This window comes from Poecilia reticulata, chromosome 11 (genome assembly GCF_904066995.2).
Source record: "Poecilia reticulata chromosome 11, P_reticulata-male-v2, whole genome shotgun sequence".
Lineage (NCBI taxonomy): Eukaryota > Metazoa > Chordata > Actinopteri > Cyprinodontiformes > Poeciliidae > Poecilia > Poecilia reticulata.
Window position 1 is genome coordinate 28,213,416 of NC_088840.1, and position 20,284 is coordinate 28,233,699.

At 39.3% G+C, this 20,284-nt stretch overlaps 3 protein-coding genes across 3 annotated transcripts; all 3 read left to right on the plus strand.

Annotated features, from left to right (window-relative positions):
- Positions 1 to 4,262: 4,262 nt before the first annotated feature.
- LOC145553638 (uncharacterized) lies at positions 4,263 to 6,805 on the plus strand. Its single transcript, XM_081612381.1, has 4 exons — positions 4,263 to 4,504; positions 4,869 to 4,968; positions 6,158 to 6,259; positions 6,494 to 6,805. Exons 1-4 carry the CDS (start codon positions 4,394 to 4,396, stop codon positions 6,628 to 6,630), a joined length of 450 nt encoding a protein of 149 aa, XP_081468507.1. The 5' UTR covers positions 4,263 to 4,393; the 3' UTR covers positions 6,631 to 6,805.
- A 5,428-nt stretch (positions 6,806 to 12,233) lies between these two features.
- LOC103473044 (uncharacterized) lies at positions 12,234 to 15,915 on the plus strand. Its single transcript, XM_017307438.2, has 8 exons — positions 12,234 to 12,362; positions 12,549 to 12,611; positions 13,518 to 13,631; positions 14,017 to 14,079; positions 14,305 to 14,418; positions 14,616 to 14,767; positions 14,878 to 15,002; positions 15,090 to 15,915. Exons 1-8 carry the CDS (start codon positions 12,305 to 12,307, stop codon positions 15,307 to 15,309), a joined length of 909 nt encoding a protein of 302 aa, XP_017162927.2. The 5' UTR covers positions 12,234 to 12,304; the 3' UTR covers positions 15,310 to 15,915.
- Positions 15,916 to 18,630: 2,715 nt separating this feature from the next.
- LOC145553627 (hepatic lectin-like) lies at positions 18,631 to 20,278 on the plus strand. The gene is made up of 4 exons (XM_081612364.1): positions 18,631 to 18,778; positions 18,910 to 19,566; positions 19,639 to 19,763; positions 19,845 to 20,278. The coding sequence occupies exons 2-4, from the start codon at positions 19,483 to 19,485 to the stop codon at positions 20,032 to 20,034; spliced, it is 399 nt and encodes a 132-aa protein (XP_081468490.1). The 5' UTR covers positions 18,631 to 18,778; positions 18,910 to 19,482; the 3' UTR covers positions 20,035 to 20,278.
- Positions 20,279 to 20,284: the final 6 nt, after the last annotated feature.

Sequence of the window (20,284 nt, forward strand, 5' to 3'; positions counted from 1 at the left end):
CTGTTTTCTCTTTGTTTCCACCAGCGTTTTCCATGTTGGAGACCAATAAAAGCTTCCAAATCCTCAAAGAGGAGAATGAAGCTCTGAGGAGAAATCTGTCAGATGAGACTGTAAAAAAACATCATTGCACAAATATTGATTGAAATGGTTTGTATTGGAGTTAATAACCAGATATAGAAATGTTTTGGAGGATTTTTTTGGGCTGCGACAGACTGGCAACCTGTCCAGGATGTACCCCGCCTCTCGCCCGGAACGTTAGCTGGAGAGGCACCAGCAACCCTCCCAACCCCACTAAGGGACAAGGGTGTAAAGACAATGGATGGATGGATGGATGGATGGATGGATGGATGGATGGATGGATGGATGGATGGATGGATGGATGGATGGATGGATGGATGGATGGATGGATGGATGGATGGATGGATGGATGGATGGATGGATGGATGGATGGATGGATGGATGGATGGATGGATGGATGGATGGATGGATGGATGGATGGATGGATGGATTTTTTTTGGGTTCTGACAATATTGCATGATTAAACATCCACGGGTCAAATTGACCCACAAACATTATTGCTGTACCTCAGAAATGAACTATTTCCTCTTTGTTTCATCAGCGTTTTCCATGTTGGAGACCAATGAAAGTTTCCAAACCCTGAAAGAGGAGAATGAAGCTCTGAGGAGAAATATCTCAGGTGAGACTGTCAGAGTCTGAAGGTTCCCAGAAGAGTCAGACTCATGGTGTCTTTCACTAGATGATCTGAACTCCTTTGATCAAATCTGGATCAAATTTCAAAATAAACACAGTCAGTGAGTCTCTGCAACGTTGTGAAGTTTTGTGTAAAAACCAGGTTAACATTGTTACTGTAACTCAGCAGTTTGGTGTATTAGTGGTGAAACTGCTGAGATGTTTCTGCTGAAACAGATCAATGTTTCTGCTTTCTGCTCTTTATCCAACAATGTTTCTGCTGCATCACTGAGACATCATGACTGTCAGTCTGATGAAGCTGCTGACACTCAACACCTGCACAGATGTTCATGCATCAGATGTAAATCTGGGATTAACATCTGATCATGTTTGTACTGAAGTTCACCAACAAGAGACCAAAGTTTGAACATGTTTGTTCATCAGTTCAGATTTAGGAGAAGAAAATATCTGTCTGAGGTTAAAACTGTTTTTATTTCTCTAAACAGAGCAACCAACATGTCCAACATGTCCCACTTATCCCCCATGTCCAACATGTCCAACATGTCCTCCACCTCCTGCAGAACAAAGTAAGTCCATGATCTGATCTTTGTCTCATTTCTGTCCTCTAATGATGTCAAAGAGACGTTGATGGACTGACAGAGACAGGAAGTCAGATTGTAGCTGCAGGACAGAAGACGCCTCCTGCTGTCTCCAAACCACACAAACATCTACAGAGATTTATTCCTCCTGGTTCACTGAAGGTTTTGTGTTTGAAGGTCTGACACGTCTAAAGTGTGAAGCAGGATGGGAGCCACATGGAGGAAAGTGTTATTATTTCTCCACCAGTGAATCCTCCTGGACTGACAGCAGACGTTCCTGCACTGATCTGGGATCAGACCTGGTGAAGATCGACAGCAGAGAGGAGCAGGTATGAAACTCTGCTGCAGGTTCAGATTCTCTCTGGTTTCATCTCATCAAGTTTATTCAATTCAGCTTAGAAAAATCTCACAGAGTCATATTAAACTTTTTCTGTTCAGATTTTCCTGTTAGGACGACTGAGAGACAACAACAACTATTTCTGGATCGGACTGACAGACTCAGCAGAAGAAGGAAAATGGTTGTGGGCCGATGGATCACCTCTGGATAAAAGGTTAGGAAAGATTTTTATATTTATCAAAGTCGCCTGTTTTTGCTGAAGCTTTCTGCTCGTTGTCTCTCAGTTTAAGCTTTTGGGTGTCCTGGGAGCCTGATGATTGGAAACACACTCCAGTTGGAGAGGACTGTGCAAGGATCGGAAAAGGAGCTGATCATCTAAAGAGCTGGCTTGATTATGTTTGTGATCATTCTCAGAAAAGCATCTGTGAGAAACCTTTGTAAAACTCGTCAAAACATGCTTTTAAAAATAAAAACTTCTGTAGTTTCAAAGTCAGACTTTTTTTAAAATCTTCTTTTCATTTAATTTAACATGTTTGAAATACTTTGTTCATCATTACACAATGTTCCAGTTGTCAAACCCCACAATGTGATAATGTTCCACACAAAAATATTCAAAACACACAATGGGACATCTGGTTACGCCGTCTACCTGAGCAGCGGCTAAACTCAGACCAACATATCCTGTATATACATATTTATGCCACTGCTAAAATAATGCTTGCAAACTTTCCAAGGCAAATGAAATATTCAACTTAATCTACCAGGATGCCGAATAAGCACAGATTAAAACCAAAAGCAACCAGAAAAGAGAGATCTGTAGGTGATGCTGGCAGCTCTAGGAGCTTTTCATTTCCTAATAATTCATCTTGAACTCTGGAATTATAACCCTGTACTAATGTTTTTGTTGCTTACAGGAGCTTTAAACTTTCAATTCCTTCATTACTGTTCATCCCACACCAAAGAGGCAGTGTCCTTCATCAACAGTATAGCAGAGACAATGGTAAAAGTAAAAGGTGTTAACCTTTAACCAAGTAAAAAATAAACTAATGTGGCATTTACTGTTAGCTTTAATGAAATGTGTGACCTGTTACCAGTATTTTTGTCAGGCACAGCAAAAATGTGATGCAAACCATAATCCAAAAGGCGATCATGCAATGCAATTCTGTATCAGTCATGATATTTCAAAATAGTGAAGAAATCAGAATAATGAAACCATTTTGTTTTTCTTTAGTTCATTGGTCCACATAAGGAGCAAAACAAATAGCAGGTGGTGGACTGGCTCCCCGCTTGTAGGAGAGAGAGGCTAATTTCACCCAGAGTCGAGGGTAGACTGCCCTGACACCTGCACCACCAGAGGAGATTATTCTGCCCCCATTGTCTGGTGATGTTTTTGCTCTGAACCAGCCAGTTCAGAACTCTGGACCTCAGTTAGCGAGCTTCATGGTTCCTCTGCCGCAGCCCACTGACTGCGGCAGCCCACTGACTGGGGGCTTACCAAGTGACTTACCAAGTCACTTCTTTCAGTGACTTGGTAAGGACCGGTCCACCTAGACTCTGACCACTTCCTTTGATGACCCTCAGCCAGGCGTCATAGAGGTGTCCTGAGCCTGTTATTTTTTTAACCACTTGTCTTGAGAATATTGCAACCGAGGTTTGACGTTCACCAAAATATGCTTTGTGAGTCAAGTTCTATTTGTCACCTGTCAGTCCTGGTCGTTTGCTTAAGGGTCCTGGAATGTAATGTACAATATTTTGTACATTACAAAATATCTAATGTACACTTGCTCAAGTGTATATACACTTGAGCAAGTGTACATGCAAGTGTATATATTGTTCACTTATCCATCCATTTTCTTTCATCCTTGTCCCTCGGTGGGGTCAGGAGGGTTGCTGGTGCCTCTCCAGCTAACGTACTGGGCGAGAGGCGGGGTCACCCTGGACAGCACAGAGACACACAACCATGCACACACACACTCACACCTAGGGGCAATTTGGAGAGGCCAATTAACCTGACAGTCATGTTTTTGGACTGTGGGAGGAAACCGGAGTACCTGGAGAAAACCCACCATGCACAGGGAGAACATGGAGACTCCATGCAGAAAGACCGGGCCGGGAATCGAACCCAGAACCTTCGTGCTGCAAGGCAACAGCTCTACCAACTGCGCCACTGTGCAGCCCTTGTTCACTTATAGTTTTATTTAAAAAATTTAAAGTGTATTTTGGTACAATTATATTTAAGTATGTATAAAGTTATAATGTCAAAATTGGTACAAGCATACTTTTAGTATATTTTGTATATATTTATAGGTAGTAAACTTAATACTTACACATATTTGAAATATACAAAAGAATATTTTTTTCACTAGGGTAGATTCCTTTATTTTGTATTATTTCCTTCCACTATTTCTATTTACTTAAACTGATCCTGTGATTTTCTCATAACAAACTCTTTATACATTATATCTTGTCATCACTTTTGATGCGCTGCTCTTTAAGGCAAAACCTGTTTCTTCTTTATTTGTGTTTAATAAAGAAGAAAAAACAGGTGAGCTGTGAGCTGAGGACACCTAGTGGCTGATACAGGAACTACAAATCAGCAGAAAACTTCCCTCCTTCCTTCATGTGATCAACCTGCTAGATCCTCCACATCCTGCTGCTAAATGTTTCTGTCAGGAAGTTGGACTGTAGCTGCAGGACAAACCCTGCTGAGTCCAGAAATGCTGAGTTTTATTTAATAAAAGTTGAATCATGAGGAAGCTGTGTTCAGATGAAGTCTCCTCCTCATCCTCTGAGGTCAACAGGAAACTTTTCAGATCTTGTGAAACATAAAGATGTTCTGATTAGTTTCAGCCTGCAGAGGAGCAGCGACATGATTCTGGTGAGTTTTGATCGATTTCTGTCCAACTCAGAAAATATGACGAGTTTATTTCACCAAACTTTGTCATTTTATGTGAAATAGCTCAGATTTGATCTCAAATTATCGGATTTAAGTTTAAACATGAAACATGTGAAAAAATATAAATAAACTGATCTTTTCTGTGTAGACAATCCACTATTTCTGTGTATATTCATCGATTTTACTGACAGAAAAACAAACATTAGGAGTAAAATGCAGCAGAAACTTGAAGAAAAATTACAGCAAACATCTGAGATGAAAAGATCTACATTTTCTTTTAAACCTTCAGCTAAAACATGAAAAAGACTAAAAAACTCAACCCAGAAATGTTTCTGTTTGTCCTCAGAGTGAAGTTGATGAGACGCCACAGAGCGATGAAGAGCTGACGACGATGATGAGTGTGGCGGTAAATCAGGAGGAAGGTGATGAAGAAGCTGCAGCCGGAGGTGAGTGGTCTTCATCAGATCAACAACGAACACAAACTGATTCTTTAACATCTGAGCTGGAGGAAAACCAGACAGTTTATCTGAACATAAAGGATGTTTAATGTTTACTGTTATTCCCAGGCAAAGAGGTGGATGTGAAAATTAATAACTCACAACAAGAATAATCCAGACCTGAAACCTTAAGAAACAGACGATCAGACAATAAATGCTGAACATTAATAAAGTGTTTATATTATTTCCATGTTGGTTCAGCAGCTGAACACTGAGCAGGATGCATGTTTAGGATACATGCAGAGCGTAATGGCTGCTGGATGAGCTGCAACTAAACATGCAGAGCGTAATGGCTGCTGGATGAGCTGCAGTGGAGCTAAACATGCAGAGCGTAATGGCTGCTGGATGAGCTGCAGCTAAACATGCAGAGCGTAATGGCTGCTGGATGAGCTGCAGTGGAGCTAAACATGCAGAGCGTAATGGCTGCTGGACTTTTCGTCTGCATCAAGCAGCGTTCAGGAGTAATCAGAGTCCATCGGATCTCTGTGGTGACAGAGTGACTTCCTGTTCTTAAGGGTCAACATTATGAACATTTACAGTGATAAACATGTTGCTTCACTTTCGAGAGAGAAAAAAACCTGTCAGCTATTTTACCGGAAATAGAAAATATTCATATTCAAACCATTTTAAAAACTGAGAAAATCTAATAATTGAAGTTATAAATATGTCAAATGAAGATGATAGTAAATAAAACCATAAACATCCAGAGACTTTCTGTGCAGAAGAATCTTTTCAGCTCTTTTTCAGATCTTTCAGTAACATATTATGAATGATCCTTGTTTTAACCAAGTAAAAACAAATAAGTTTACAAAAAATTAATTATTAGAAATATGAAGTTTTGAGTTTTGTTTTTTCTTTTAATAAATTTGTAAAAAATAAAAAAGAAGAAGAAGAAGAAGAAGAAGAAAGAAAGAAAGAAGATATTCACATGTCAGAAATATCAAAACATAATAAAGAAGATTAAAATGAGGAAAACTCAAAATGAGTCCAGCTGACAGGTAATTACATTTTTATTGCATTCGTCAGATAAAATTAGAAAATCTAATCAGAGTTTCAGTTTTATAGATGTCAGGTTGATGTTAGTTTCTGTGAGTCCGTCTCCAGGTTCTGATCCGGTTCTGCTCTAAATGCTTCTCAGGTGAAAACCCCAGCAGAACCTCCAAGCTGCCAGCAGGGGGAGTAGTTCTGCTGGTTCTGGTCGGTCTGCTGGCCGCTGCTCTCATCGTCATCTACAGACTCTGTGAGTTCTGATCTGTTCTTGATTTAATTAGGTTTTAAATGTCATCAATTGCAAACAGAAGTTTGAATATAAAACATGTAATGGTTGTCTTTTAATTTCTGGACTTATTTATGGTTGTACAGCTGCTTGTAAATGTATTCATGCCTCTTGGACTCAGTGGAGTTTGAACTTTCCATCACCAGAACTCTGATTTTTAAACTCCTCCAAACTAACTGCTCTCTCATCTAAAACCAGCGTTTGACCAGATTTACACCAATCAGACTCTCCAGACCCTGAAACAGGAGAATGAAGCTCTGAGGAGAAACCTGTCAGGTGAGACTGTCAGGGTTGGAAAATGTTCACCACGTTCAGAGCCGACATCTTTAATTTGAGACGGTTTGTGAATCAAGCTCATGATATTAGCAACGTTCTCCACAGGATGTTGATTTACTGTGAAGAAATGTTTTCATTCTCTCTCTGAAACAATGTGAACTACTACATGTCCATCACCTTCACCTCCTTCAACATGTCAACCAGCTCCTGCGTTTCCTCCTCCAGCTGCAATAAACATGAGTAAGTCACACAATCACAGGAACATCAACAACTTCCTTCCTCCTGACTCAGTGACGTTTTTGTCTTTATTGTGTGGACAGACTCATCGTGTCTGAAATGTGGCCCAGGCTGGGAGCTAAACCAAAACAAGTGTTATTATTTTAACACCAAGAGATTCACCTGGACTGAGAGCAGAGGCTCCTGCACTGACCTGGGATCAGACCTGGTGAAGATCGACAGCAGAGAGGAGCAGGTATGAAACTCTGCTGAGGTTCAGCTTCTCCTGATCCCATCAGCACAGAAACACATCACTGAGTCATTCTCTTCATCTGTTCAGGCGTTTCTGACGAGAAGAGTGGTGGACATGATGCAGTACGACAATGACATGTTCTGGATCGGACTGACGGACTCAGAAGCTGAAGGCAGATGGTTCTGGGTGGACGGATCACCTCTGGAGAAAAGGTGTGACTGATGTGGACAGATAGTAGATATTTCACCATTAACACTGTTTATTATCACACTTGTTCCTGTTTTTCTTATTTTAGTTTAATCTTTTGGGGTGGAATCGCACCTGATGATTATAAAGGTAATAACCAGGAACATCCAGAGGGAGAAGACTGTGCAGTAATGGGGACAAAAGGAGAACCTGAAAACCTTCAATGTTGGGCTGATATTTTATGTTTTTATTCTAAAAGAAGTATCTGTGAGAAAACTCCAGAAACTGGACAAATGTTTTGTGTGTGAGGTTCAGTCCAGGCTGCAAAACAACCAGAGTGAAAGATGTAGAGATGCAGAGTTATGTTACATAATGTCAGGTTCATTTACAGTTAGATACTAGATTAACTCAAAGATAAATACGTTTCTGCTTTTAAACTTTTTCTCTCAGTTCTCATCATATTTTCATTGAAGCAAAAATAAAACTACTTAATAGTAAGACAATACATTGATGGTCAGATTACAGTATTACTGTTTTTTACATAACTAATGAAAAACAATCTTCATAATGTTTTTACTGTAAGTATCTAACTAGGATGTTTTGATGTAACATTTTAAAAAGCAACATGTTCTTGATGCAAAGGAAATAATTTTTATAGATATTCCACCATGTTTGTTTATTGACCTTCCTGTTTTTATCTGATGCTTTCAATTCATAAATAAAGTATTTTTATTATTTCTTTTTGAGCTGATAATCTTGTAAATTCAGTAAAATTTATTAAAATCTTCACCATATGAGAGAATTAAATGTGTTTTATTTGGTAATAATTGTAATTTCAGATGAACTTACTTCCTGTTTCAGCATTTCATCAGGTTTCTGTTCGTCATCAATGATGTCTTCTTCTATTCATTCATTCATAACTACAGAGTGATAGGGGCTGGTGCCTAACGCCATCTAGTGGAGAGAGACGGGACACCCTGGGTAGGACACCAGTCCATAGGACAACAGAGACACAGGACAGACAACCAGACACACACACACACACACACCTAGGGACAATTTAGAGGAAAGTCATGTTTTTGGACTGTGGGAGGAAGCTGGAGTACCTGGAGAAAACCCACCATGCACAGGGAGAACATGTAAACTCCATGCAGAAAGACTCCAGGCTGGGAATCGAACTCAGAACCTCCTTGCTGCAAGGCAACAGCTCTACCAACTGCACCACTGTGCAGCCGGTCATAGGTTAACATTTGGGAAATAAAACTTTAGTAAAGCTTATTGAAATGGACAAAAATGATCTGATACATTATTACATAAACTGGTTCACCTGAAATAAATGAGAATAAAAATGGCACCATCCAGAGGCAAATCAATGATCAAGACTGCAATCTTCATGTTTTTACCTGATTCTTTATCATGGTTTAAATAATATTTATCTTAAGTTTGATTCATTTACATAACCCAAAGTACTGCGTTACATCTGTATATTTCTAAATACTTTGTTAGAAGTGTTTTTCCTGGTCTTGGTGTTGGTTTTGGTTTTGGTCTCGTTCGATAAATTGTGTCGAGGTCGGTCCAAAACGGTCAAAATTACAAAAACGGAACTGTCTTTTATCTTCACTCACTGTCAACAGTGAGTTGGTAACAGTGGGTGAATATTGATAACTGTAGACATGCAGACCTGACCAGGTGGGTCGGTCAGTCAGTCAAACCTCTCACTGCAGAGCTAAAGAGGACAGAGGATGATTTTAAACCTTTGCTGATGAAGAGAAGATCAGGGGATAAGATGGGCTTCGCATATCAGCCAATCACGATCCCCCAAAATTAAGGAAATCGGCTCCCAGAAATCGACTGGTTGATAAATCAGTTGGCCAATAAACGTGTCCTATATTCTACATGTATATAATGTAAACAGCCAGAGATGCAGTAAGTCTATAGCAGGTGTGTGAATGATCTAATGATCGGACTGCTGATTGCAGCCAGTCCACATTGTTAGCAGAACTAGAGGGCCCCAAAACCACGTTAGGCTTAGGGCCCCATGGAGGCTGGGGCCGGCCCTGACTCGCAGACACATGACAGTATGTCAAAACGTGCGGCTCGATGTCACAATGTTACTTTTATTGGTAATTTGACTCATTGTGTGATGTAATTAACCAACAACCACGCCTCAAAAGACTTAGAAGAAATAAGGGAGCCAGGTCTTAAAAACTCTGAGAATCCACTATTTTGGGGGATTTCTTGCATCATAGTGTCAGAAACACCATTAAACTTTCAGTTTTACTCTGTTAGAAAGCCAAGTGTGACTGGTGGACTTCTGCTTTGTGTTTTATGTGGTGATCAGACAAACCACAAGACACCAAGTCTGTGTGTGGAGGCGGTCTCCGATTATTTAATCTGTCAATCGGGAGATATTAGCATTAGCACCTAGCATGTGCTCCAGTTCTCCAACCCCATCTATACAAAATAACAGTGGTAGCTGCATCAAATGCTATAAAGACGTAATAGCAACTCAAATGAAAATATCCAAACACGTATCATTAATACAGAAGGAAAAATAAACATTTCAACATCATAAATTAAAGGATTATAATGGATTATAAAACTTGCCATAACAAAAGGGAAGAGGAAATTAATAACTTAATATTTATAATAGTCCTGGAGGACCCTGAACAAAAGAAGAAGAAAATAAGGCGGAGTTGGAGGACCAAACCCTTTATAGTAGACAGAGGATCACAACAACAGTGAGCGGACAAATACATTAAAGAACACATTTTGAGTAAATATACTATTATTAATATAGACTTTATATTAATACCTCTTATGATTTTTCCACAAGATTTCAGAGAAAGTTTGGATTTCAAACAGATAATTGCTGATCAGATGCATCTCCATTACAAATGTGCACAAAACTTTATCAATATGGCTAATGTTAAAAAAACAACATCTGCAGTGTATCCATTAAATGAGAAATGTAATTCATATTACATGTGAATAAGTTGGTCTCATAATAAGTCATTAGGAATATGCCACACCAGGATCCTCCAGCTACTTCCTGTTGTCTTCTTCTTCGTGGTTTACACCAGTGGAAACATCTGGCTGTTGATCATGTGACTCATGAATTGAAAAAACTGTTTCTGTTGTGGTTTTGTAAATAAATTTTTATATGCCCACAAAAAAACACCTCACCCTGGAGAAAAATTTTTTTTTATTGAAAAACGGGAGATTTTTTTGAAGTTGCCGTGTTTCCATTAAGCAAATTTATTTCCGAAATATCAAATTGTGCAATTATATGGCAATGTTCCGGGCACGTCCCACCGCAAACGGCAACTGCTGTCACAACTTGAGATTGACGAGGTACGACACAAGTGCTACGGGAAGGAGCCAGGATGCCAGGTCAGAAGGGAGTCAACTACAACTCCCCGCCCAGAGACTGGGTATGTAGCCCCAGTAATGAACGAATCATCTGAGCTGAACTAGGCAGCAACTGACCTGAGAGAGAGAATCGGGGAAGACCCAGGACACGCTGGAGGGATTACGTCTCTCGGCTGGCCTGGGAACGCCTTGGGATTCCCCCGGAGGAGCTGGAAGAAGTGGCTGGGGAGAGGGAAGTCTGGGCCTCCCTTCTGAAGCTGCTGCCCCCGCGACCCGACCCCGGATAAGCGGAAGAAAATGGATGGATGGATGGATTTCCGAAATATCAAATTGTGCAATTATATGGCCATTAGAAACGCAGCTATGGCGTCCCAGTCTCATGTTACTCGGTTGTGTTCTGCTGTCAGCTTCATAAAATTAACGGTTAACGGTTTTCTAAGTGTTTAGAGTGCTGAAGGAACGGTGGCCATTTATTTTCACTTGGGCCTCAAACATCGTTGGACCGGCCCTGTGCCCTGACATTAAGTCTTTATAAAGATCTCTGACTTAAAACACCAAATATTTAGTCCTGAAGACGTTAGAAAAACATCAAGTCAGAAATGTCAAAAACAAACCGACTCATCTGTAAACGAGTCAAATGATGAAGGTTATTATTCATAAACAAGCTTTAATCATGTAAAAACTAGAAGCAGGAAGTTTCAGTAGATAAGAAGCGCGAAGATGTTGAGATAAATATTCAGTTCTGCCTGCAGAGGAGAGCGGACTCGTTTACGGTGAGAGCTTCAACATTTTCTGACCAACAGACCCTCAAACATACGCTGAGAGGTTTATTTCACCAAACTCTGTCACTTTATGTGAAATCAGCTCAGATTTAATCTAAATTTATTAAAGAAACATTCAGAACTCCAACAACCAAAGGATTTTCTTAATGTGAGCTGTTCTTAAAGTTTTAGTTTAATTTGGATCGTTCTGCTCAAACAACTTTTCAGAGGAAATCCCCTGATCCTCGCAGAGACAGAAACAGAATATTAATCATAATAAAGTCAACAGGAAGGAAATAAATGACTTACTATTTTACAGCTATCACATTTAATGGCAACGGAAAAGTTGTTTCCTGGTTATTAACAATAATAATCCTCCTGCATAAAAGGGTTAAATCGTTGTGACATCAGAGCTTTTACACTGTCATGTTTCTTCTTTTTGACTTTTTGTCTCACTAAAATGTTTCAGATCAAACTAATTTTAACATCACATTATGACAAAAATAGGTTTTAAAATTATGATTTTATATATTGAGTGAAAAAAGCAACACAAGTGTTTCAAGCTCAGAGACTCAGGTTGGTTTGCATTCATTTTTTTTTCTGTAAATGAATAAAATCGTTATTTTGTTGTGCAATTTCAAAGCTGCTTTTTTGTCTTTACTCAAGTTATTTTGATCTAATATTACAATTTATGTTACATTTTAAGTGTGACTAAAACCAAAAAAGAAAACAGAAACATGTGAGTGGGTCGACTGTCTTTCAGTAAAATGTAATGGAGAGAATGAAGAACTTCCTTCAAACTTCTGTTTTTTTTTTTTTTTTTATTTCTGCTTCTGGGTTATTTTGGGACGTCCTGTTTCTTCTCTCACTTGGCGAAGCTTAAAAAAAACTGTCAGGAACTTCTGACCTTCATTTCTCCTTCAGACTCACAGCAGCAGCAGCAACATGCCTGAAGCTGATGTAACGTACGCTGACGTGAAGTTCACAACGCCGAGGTCCAGAGGTGAGCGTCCGTCCATCCATCCATCCATCCATCCATCCATCCATCCATCCATCCATCCATCCATCCATCCATCCATCCATCCATCCATCCATCCATCCATCCATCCATCCATCCATCCATCCATCCATCCATCCATCCATCCATCCATCCATCTGAACAAATCATCACAGCTTCATGTTTGTGCAGGTAATGTCGCAGCAGAGGACATCACCTACTCTGAGGTCAAGATCTCTAACAAACAGCAACCAGGTTGGTGGAAAAACTTATTTAAATCAACATACAGAGGAAATAAGAGGGTTTATTTTACAGTTTTTAGGAAAAAGAGCTTCCATTGTGTCTCTATTGCTTGAAATCTTTGTGTTTAAGTAAAAACTATAAAAACTGACTAAATTGAAGCCTCAGATTAGCTGATGATTCTGTCTTTGTCTCCGTTGACAATCAGAACAAAATAATGAGTAAATAGTTTAACACCACAAACATGTTTTCAACTCATATTGTTGATTTGAGAAACAGACATTTTTTAGTTTTTGGTGTTATTCTTTATTTGTTTTTTGGTTGCCATGGGAAAACAGATCGAACGAATGATAAAGATATTCTTTATAATCTTCAGCAGTTCGGTCAGAATATCATGTTTATGAGTTCAATCATAATTTCAGTTAATTATGTTTTATTTTTTATGAACTCAGTCTGTGTCACAGTTGAGATCCGATCTCTGTTTATCTGAGAATGGAGAAATAAGAAGCGGTTAGTTCTGCAGAAATGAGGAAGTTTCTCAGCAGGATTTATTTTTAACAAAAATGGCGCAATTTCTGACAACTGGAGTGTGAAACCTCCAGTGTTCATCTGAGTTTGATGAGTTTTATTCTGCTGTTTACTGTCCACAGACCTTAGAAACATGGAGCTCTGCAGACAGACAGACAAATATCTTCATAAGTGGGACATTTTGTAAAGTTACAACGACAAACTTCAGGACGTTTAGTTGGGATTTCAACAAAATAAACTCATTACTCATTACAGAAAATATCTGAGAAAATCAGTTTTAAAGTCTCATCAGATTCTCAGTTTGACTTCTGTCTGAACGTTTCACTCTGGTTTTAATTGAAAACATGTTTTCATTTCACATCCTTCTGCATCCCGTCTGTTCAAACTGTTCAGCAAACATCCAACAGTCCGGCTCCAGCAGGAGGTCAAAGGTCACCCCAGAGCGTCTGGTTCTGCTGGGTCTCGTTGTTCTGTTGGCAGCGGCTCTCGTCGCTCTTGGAGTCGCCTGTGAGTTTAATGTTTTACTTGAACCAGCAGGTTTTATCTGTGTCAGTCATTTTCCTGGCAGCTGAACTCTGACCCCCCGATGACCTCTGCTGCCTCTGAGGTCATTTACATGAGGCTTGGTCTTGTTTCTCCTTCTTCAGTTCATTGAGGTTTACAGACCTTTCTGATGGTCCCACTACAGACTGCAGATCAGTTTTAGGTCTGTACTTTGACTAGGCCAGTTTTTTCAGATACCTTGATGTAGATTTGCTGCCACCAACAACCAGACCTGTTCGAACGTTTTCTGTTACTTCTGTAACTTTCATGATCTTCATGTTGAGAAGAAAGATGTAAAGTTTTCATGAAAACTAACTTTGATCTTAACTGATGTTTTTTCTATAATCAGTCATTCAGACCAATCAGATTCTCCAAAAAGAAGAGAAAGAAACTCAGAGGAGAAATCTCTCAGGTGAGTTTGAATGTTACCTCAAGGTTCAGACTGTCCTCTAGATTAGTTACATTTAGTTTCTTTTGTTGTTTTTTTTTGGTCAAAACTCCAGATAGTTCACAGATTGATCAAAATTATTTCCAACAAATGATGCAAATCTGTTTCTTAATGTTTTATTTTTGTTCTCATCAGCTGTTCTGCATTGCAAATACAAAATTCACAACTTTTATTATCTTTTAAACATAGATATAAAACTTGGGAGTACAAGTTTTACACCTGCATGTCCAACATGTCCAACATGTCCAACATGTCCAACATGTCCAACATGTCCAACATGTCCTCCACCTCCTGCAGTAAAAAGTAAGTCTATGATCTGATCTTTGTCTCATTTTTGTCCTCTAATGATGTCAAAGAGACGTTGATGGACTGACAGAGACAGGAAGTTAGATTGTAGCTGCAGGACAGAAGACGCCTCCTGCTGTCTCCAAACCACACAAACATCTACAGAGATTTATTCCTCCTGGTTCACTGAAGGTTTTGTTCTGATCTGTTTGAAGAGGAAACATGCCTGAAGTGTGAAGCAGGATGGGAGCCACATGGAGGAAACTGTTATTATTTGTCCACCATCAGATCCTCCTGGACTGACAGCAGACGTTCCTGCGTTGATCAGAAATCAGACCTGGTGAAGATCGACAGCAGAGAGGAGCAGGTATGAAACTCTGCTGAGGTTCAGATTCTCTCTGATTTCATCTCATCATCATGATTCTTCATCTCAGCTCAGAAAAATCTCAGTGATTTTCATCAACTTCTCCTGTTCAGGTGTACCTGGAGAGCAGACTGAGAGGCTTGATGGAGCAAGGTGAGGATAAGTTCTGGATCGGACTCACGGACTCAGTGGAAGAAGAAAAATGGATCTGGGTGGACGGATCACCTCTAATTGAAAGGTTTGATTGTAGTGAAAACATTTTGGTTTATTTTGAGAATCCAAGTCACAGTTTGTATTTCTCCTGTTTCTGTTCTTTGTCTCTTAGTTTGAGCTTTTGGTCCAAAAAGGAGCCTGACAACTGGGAAAATAATGGTCAGAATCCAGCTGGAGAAGACTGTGTGAGGATGGGAGAGAGAGGAGGAACTCATGATCTGATGTGTTGGTTTGATAAAGCCTGTAATTATCCTCAGAAAAGTATCTGTGAGAAACCAGCAGCACCAGATCATCTGTGTCTGAAGTTCAGCTCAGTTTATAAAACAATCTGAACCAAAAACCTGCAGAGATTCTGGTTCTATAAACATTTAAACTTTTCTTCAGTCGTGTTGAAACATCAAATTCTCCTTTTTAATGATTCTTTCTATCAGCTTTAGTTATTCTCTGATCTGCAAACAGGAACCTGGAAGAACCTGCAGCAGAACTTTTCCATCAGACTTTAACAGAGGATTTATTTCTGCTTCTGGTTCTAACGGGTCTGGATCCTGCATGTGACTCGGGTCAGAACATTTCTGAGGCTCTGCAGCTTCTGATGATCCATCATAGAGAGCAGAACATGTGGAGAACCAGAACATCTCTACTGGGTTTACTGGTTCAGATCCTCCTTAACAGCAGCTAAAACTGAATCAGTTCATGTTCACAGTTCACCTGCTGAACTGAATCTCCCAACATAAAGTAGTTCCTGTAGCTTCATCAGTTTATCTCATGTGTAAATCTTTGCATGGTGTCATATGGATGATGGTTTCTGCAGCAGGACTCGTCATGTTTCCATGTAGAAAATAAAGATCAGATCCACCATCAGAGCTCCAGCTTTCATGTTATCAGCTTCAAGCAGCAGCTGCTCATGTAACTATGAATAAACTTATTAACTACATGAACTCTGTCTGGTTTATGTGTCCAGTGGGTGTTTAGAATGAAGAAACTATGGAGGATGAACAGGAAGAAGCTGCAGTCAGGAACTGAGATGTTTATCAGTTTCTGACTGAAGGAATCAGATGATCTCGTTGGTTTTCTGGTTCAGTTCAGATTCTCTCTGTTTACAAAGTGAAATCCTGTTTAGAGCAGCTGATGGAGCAGAAAACATCTCCTGTACTGATGCAGCTGCCAGCAGGTTTCTGATGTTTCTAAATCTCACTGCCAGCTTAAGTAGTGAAATGTTATCCAGCTCACTTGGTCTAACATCTATCTAAATTAAATGGTAAATAAACAGAGGTAGCTTATCAACTGCACTGCATTAAAAACACGACTCAAAGGGAAGTAATCAGGGTTCATTACAGCAAATGTAATAACTACATGAGATATATTTGAATTAGTCTTTTTTTAATCTAAATGTTGCATTTTAAAGTGCCAGTATTACGTATTCTCCAGGCACAAGGTGCCATTTCATAACACAACCAAGTTGTTATAAAAATGTTGTACATATTACATATAAAATAAATTTCACTTTGTAATTTAACACCTTGAATTTGGGCCTCTGTCTCTTTAAAAACTCCTGCTGTTTCTGAAGCTCCGCCTTCAGGAAGTCACCCCAACATGGCTCCTCTATTAACCCTTTAACAACATTTTATCAGCTCTGAGCAGCAGCTCCTATAATGAGCTCAGCAGATGTTTGCTAATTGCTGCTGGCTAGTCTGGAGGAGCTGCTCTGAGAGGTGGAAGCTTCCAGACAGCAGCTCAGAGGAGGAGCTGCGTCTGAAGGCGGGGCTAAGTCCACCCAGGCGTTTGGTAAACATGCATGAAAGAATCAAGGCAAAAACTCCAGGTTTGTTTTCAATGAGGGGATAACATGATGACATGATGGAAAGCTCAAAAGAATTGATTTTATATCATAATATCTTATATTTTTAGAGGAAGAAGTTCAATAAAGCAAAATGAGACGCAAACCTTTTAATCTGACTGATTTTAGATCGATGCTGAATGATTAATGTGTTTAAAATTAATTTAACTATGTGTTTAAATGTTTTACCAGAATTTAAATAAAGAGGAAAGAAGCAGATCCTCCTCTTCGGTTCAGATTTTACGTCCAACAGGAAGTTCCTTCAACATAGAGCCGTGAAACAGGAAGCTGACGGACAGATCTTCGATCAGAAACGTCCAGAGAGGGAAGACGACACTCTGATGGTGAGTTCAGATGATTTTCTTTCCAAAAAATACTCAATGAAAATATTCTTCCTTTATTTTAATTAAAATATATATTTATTCCTGTTTTAATAGAGTCACTTCAATAAGAAGCAGCTCATCTGAGTCTCGTTTTGATTTATTAAAATACATTTCTTAGTTTATTATAAATCTATGGACTTGGTCAAAAATTCATGACTTACTTCAAAACCTCCTTTTATAAAAATAAATCCTTCGTAACGACTTGTTTTACATATTTGAGATTTAAATGTAGATGATAAATGCAGATTAAAGACAAAATGACTTTATTTCCTCCGTGTCTCTGACCCGTCTGTGTGTTTGTCCTCAGAGTGAAGCGTCTCCACGATGAGACGTCCTCACAGCGATGAAGAGCTGAAGATGAAGAGTCTGGAGGTAAATCAGCAGGAAGGAGCTGCAGTCAGAGGTGAGTCCTCTTCATCACACTGAACACCAACTGATTCTTTACATGAATAAATCAGGAATCTGAGGAGAAACTGTAGATAAAGTATAAAAAGCAGCAAATTCAGTTTGATTCATTTTTAAACTGGTTTTATTTGTTTTTATTGGTTTGATCTGTTTTTATTCAGGATTGTTTTCTGATTTATCTTCAAGAAACTGTTCAGCACTTTGTTAAAAGATGCTTTATTAATTCAGTTTATTATTATTATTATTATTATTATTATTATTATTATTATTATTATTATTATTATTATTATTATAATACATGTACCTCAACCAGACATGTTCACTGCAGGATCTGATCTAAACATGGTCATGTTTTATGAAAAGATCCTTAATAGTTTTAATTAAATTTGTCTAGTTTAAATTATTGCGTCTGAACAAAATTACATGAGTTTCTTAAAATGTAGCAAATGTTGAAACACTGTTCTCATTGTCGTCATTAGCTGTGTGTGCAGCGCTTGTCCTGTTTGTCCTGAGTCTTTGTGTTTATCTTTAACTGCTGATGGACAATGATCCTCCTGTGACCCTGCAAGAATAACGAACGAACAAACGGTCAGTCGGTCTTTCGGTCAGTCGGTCGGTCAGTCAGTCGGTTATTGGCTTTCATCACCACTCTACCAGTGTGTGTTAAATTAGGCCTGCCAACCTTAACGCCTTCACTCTAACTGAAAATAATCCTTGTGGTTTTCCGGCTGTTATTCCCCTCATTGCTAATTTTTAGCAGAAAGCCATTAGTAGGAACAGATGACCTCACTTCCTCTCGTTACACTGGCCCTAGTGGTGGGCGTAGGCCAGTTTTCTACTTCCCTTTTACTGCCAGATATTTGTTAAATTTTATTTTAACAAAGCATCACAGTAGCTGTTTAGGATGAGTCAAAATTCACAGACACTGAAAAAGCCTCTTAGTTGTTAAATAAGACGTATAAAATCAACTTTAATGGAAAATAAAGAAACTGAGTGATTTTAATGAGATCAGATGTTAGTTTCTGTGAGTCCGTCTCCAGGTTCTGATCCGGTTCTGCTCTAAATGCTCCTCAGGTGAAAACCCCAGCAGAACCTCCAAGCTGCCAGCAGGGGGAGTAGTTCTGCTGGTTCTGGTCGGTCTGCTGGCTGCTGCTCTCATCGTCATCTACAGACTCTGTGAGTTCATCCTGATTAACTTCTACTGGACTTTACTTGATCAGATGTCAGCAGAAAAATACAGAGTGAGTTTCATATGAACATGATCACATTTATTTAGCTTCACAAGCTGCTGTTTTATCTCCAATCAGCTTTTCTACTAACCAATCAAACTCTCCAGACCCTGAAAGAGGAGAATGAAGCTCTGAGGAGAAACCTGTCAGGTGAGACGATCAGAGTTTGGAGGTTTCCTCAAAATCTTTTTCTTTTTATAATTGTTTCTTAATGTTACGCTTTTGTTTTCTTCAGCTGTTCTGCCAAAACAGACAGAATTCACTCAGAAATCACAACTTTTATCATTTTTTAAAAATAGAAATAGAACCTGGAGGTACAACTTCAACACCTGCATGTCCAACATGTCCAAAACCTCGAACATGTCCAACATGTCCTCCACCTCCTGCAGTAAAAAGTAAGTCCATGATCTGATCTTTGTCTCATTTCTGTCCTCTAATGATGTCAAAGAGACGTTGATGGACTGACAGAGACAGGAAGTTAGATTGTAGCTGCAGGACAGAAGACGCCTCCTGCTGTCTGCAAACCACACAAACATCTACAGAGATTTATTCCTCCTGGTTCACTGAAGGCTTTGTCTTTAAGATCCGACACGTCTGAAGTGTGAAGCAGGATGGGAGCCACATGGAGGAAACTGTTATTATTTTAACACGATGAGATCCACCTGGACTGAGAGCAGAGATTCCTGCGTTGATCTGGGATCAGACCTGGTGAAGATCGACAGCAGAGAGGAGCAGGTATGAAACTCTGCTGAGGTTCAGATTCTCTCTGGTTTCATCTCATCAAAATGTTCAACTTCTCCCGTTCAGGTGTTCCTGAAGGGCAGACTGAGAGGCTTGATGGTGGACGGTGAGGACAGGTTCTGGATCGGACTGACGGACTCGGTGCAAGAAGGCAGATGGATCTGGGTGGACGGATCAGATCTGGATCAAAGGTTTGATTGTAGTGGAAACATTTTGGTTTATTTTGAGAATCCAAGTTTGTATTTCTTCTGTTTTAATTCTTTGTCTCTTAGTTTGAGCTTTTGGAATCCGAAGGAGCCTGATGACTGGAAATATAAGAACCCAGCTGGAGAAGACTGTGTGAGGATGGGAGAGAGAGGAGGAACTCATGATCTGAAGTGTTGGTTTGATAAAGCCTGTCATGTTCCTCATAAAAGTATCTGTGAGAAACCAGCAGCAACACCAGGTTATCTCTGTGTCTGAAGTTCAGTTCAGTTTATAAAACAATCTGCAGAGATTCTGGTTCTATAAACATTTAAACTTTTCTTCCAGCTAAAACATCAAATTCTCCTTTTTAATGATTATTTCTATCAGCTTTAGTTATTCTCTGGTCTGCAGCAGCAGCAGACCACCAAGAGAAAAACTCTGAGTTACCAAATATTATCAGCTTCCAGCAGCTGCTGTTGTAACTGTGAGGATTATGAATAAATAAACTACAGAACTGAGACTCTGA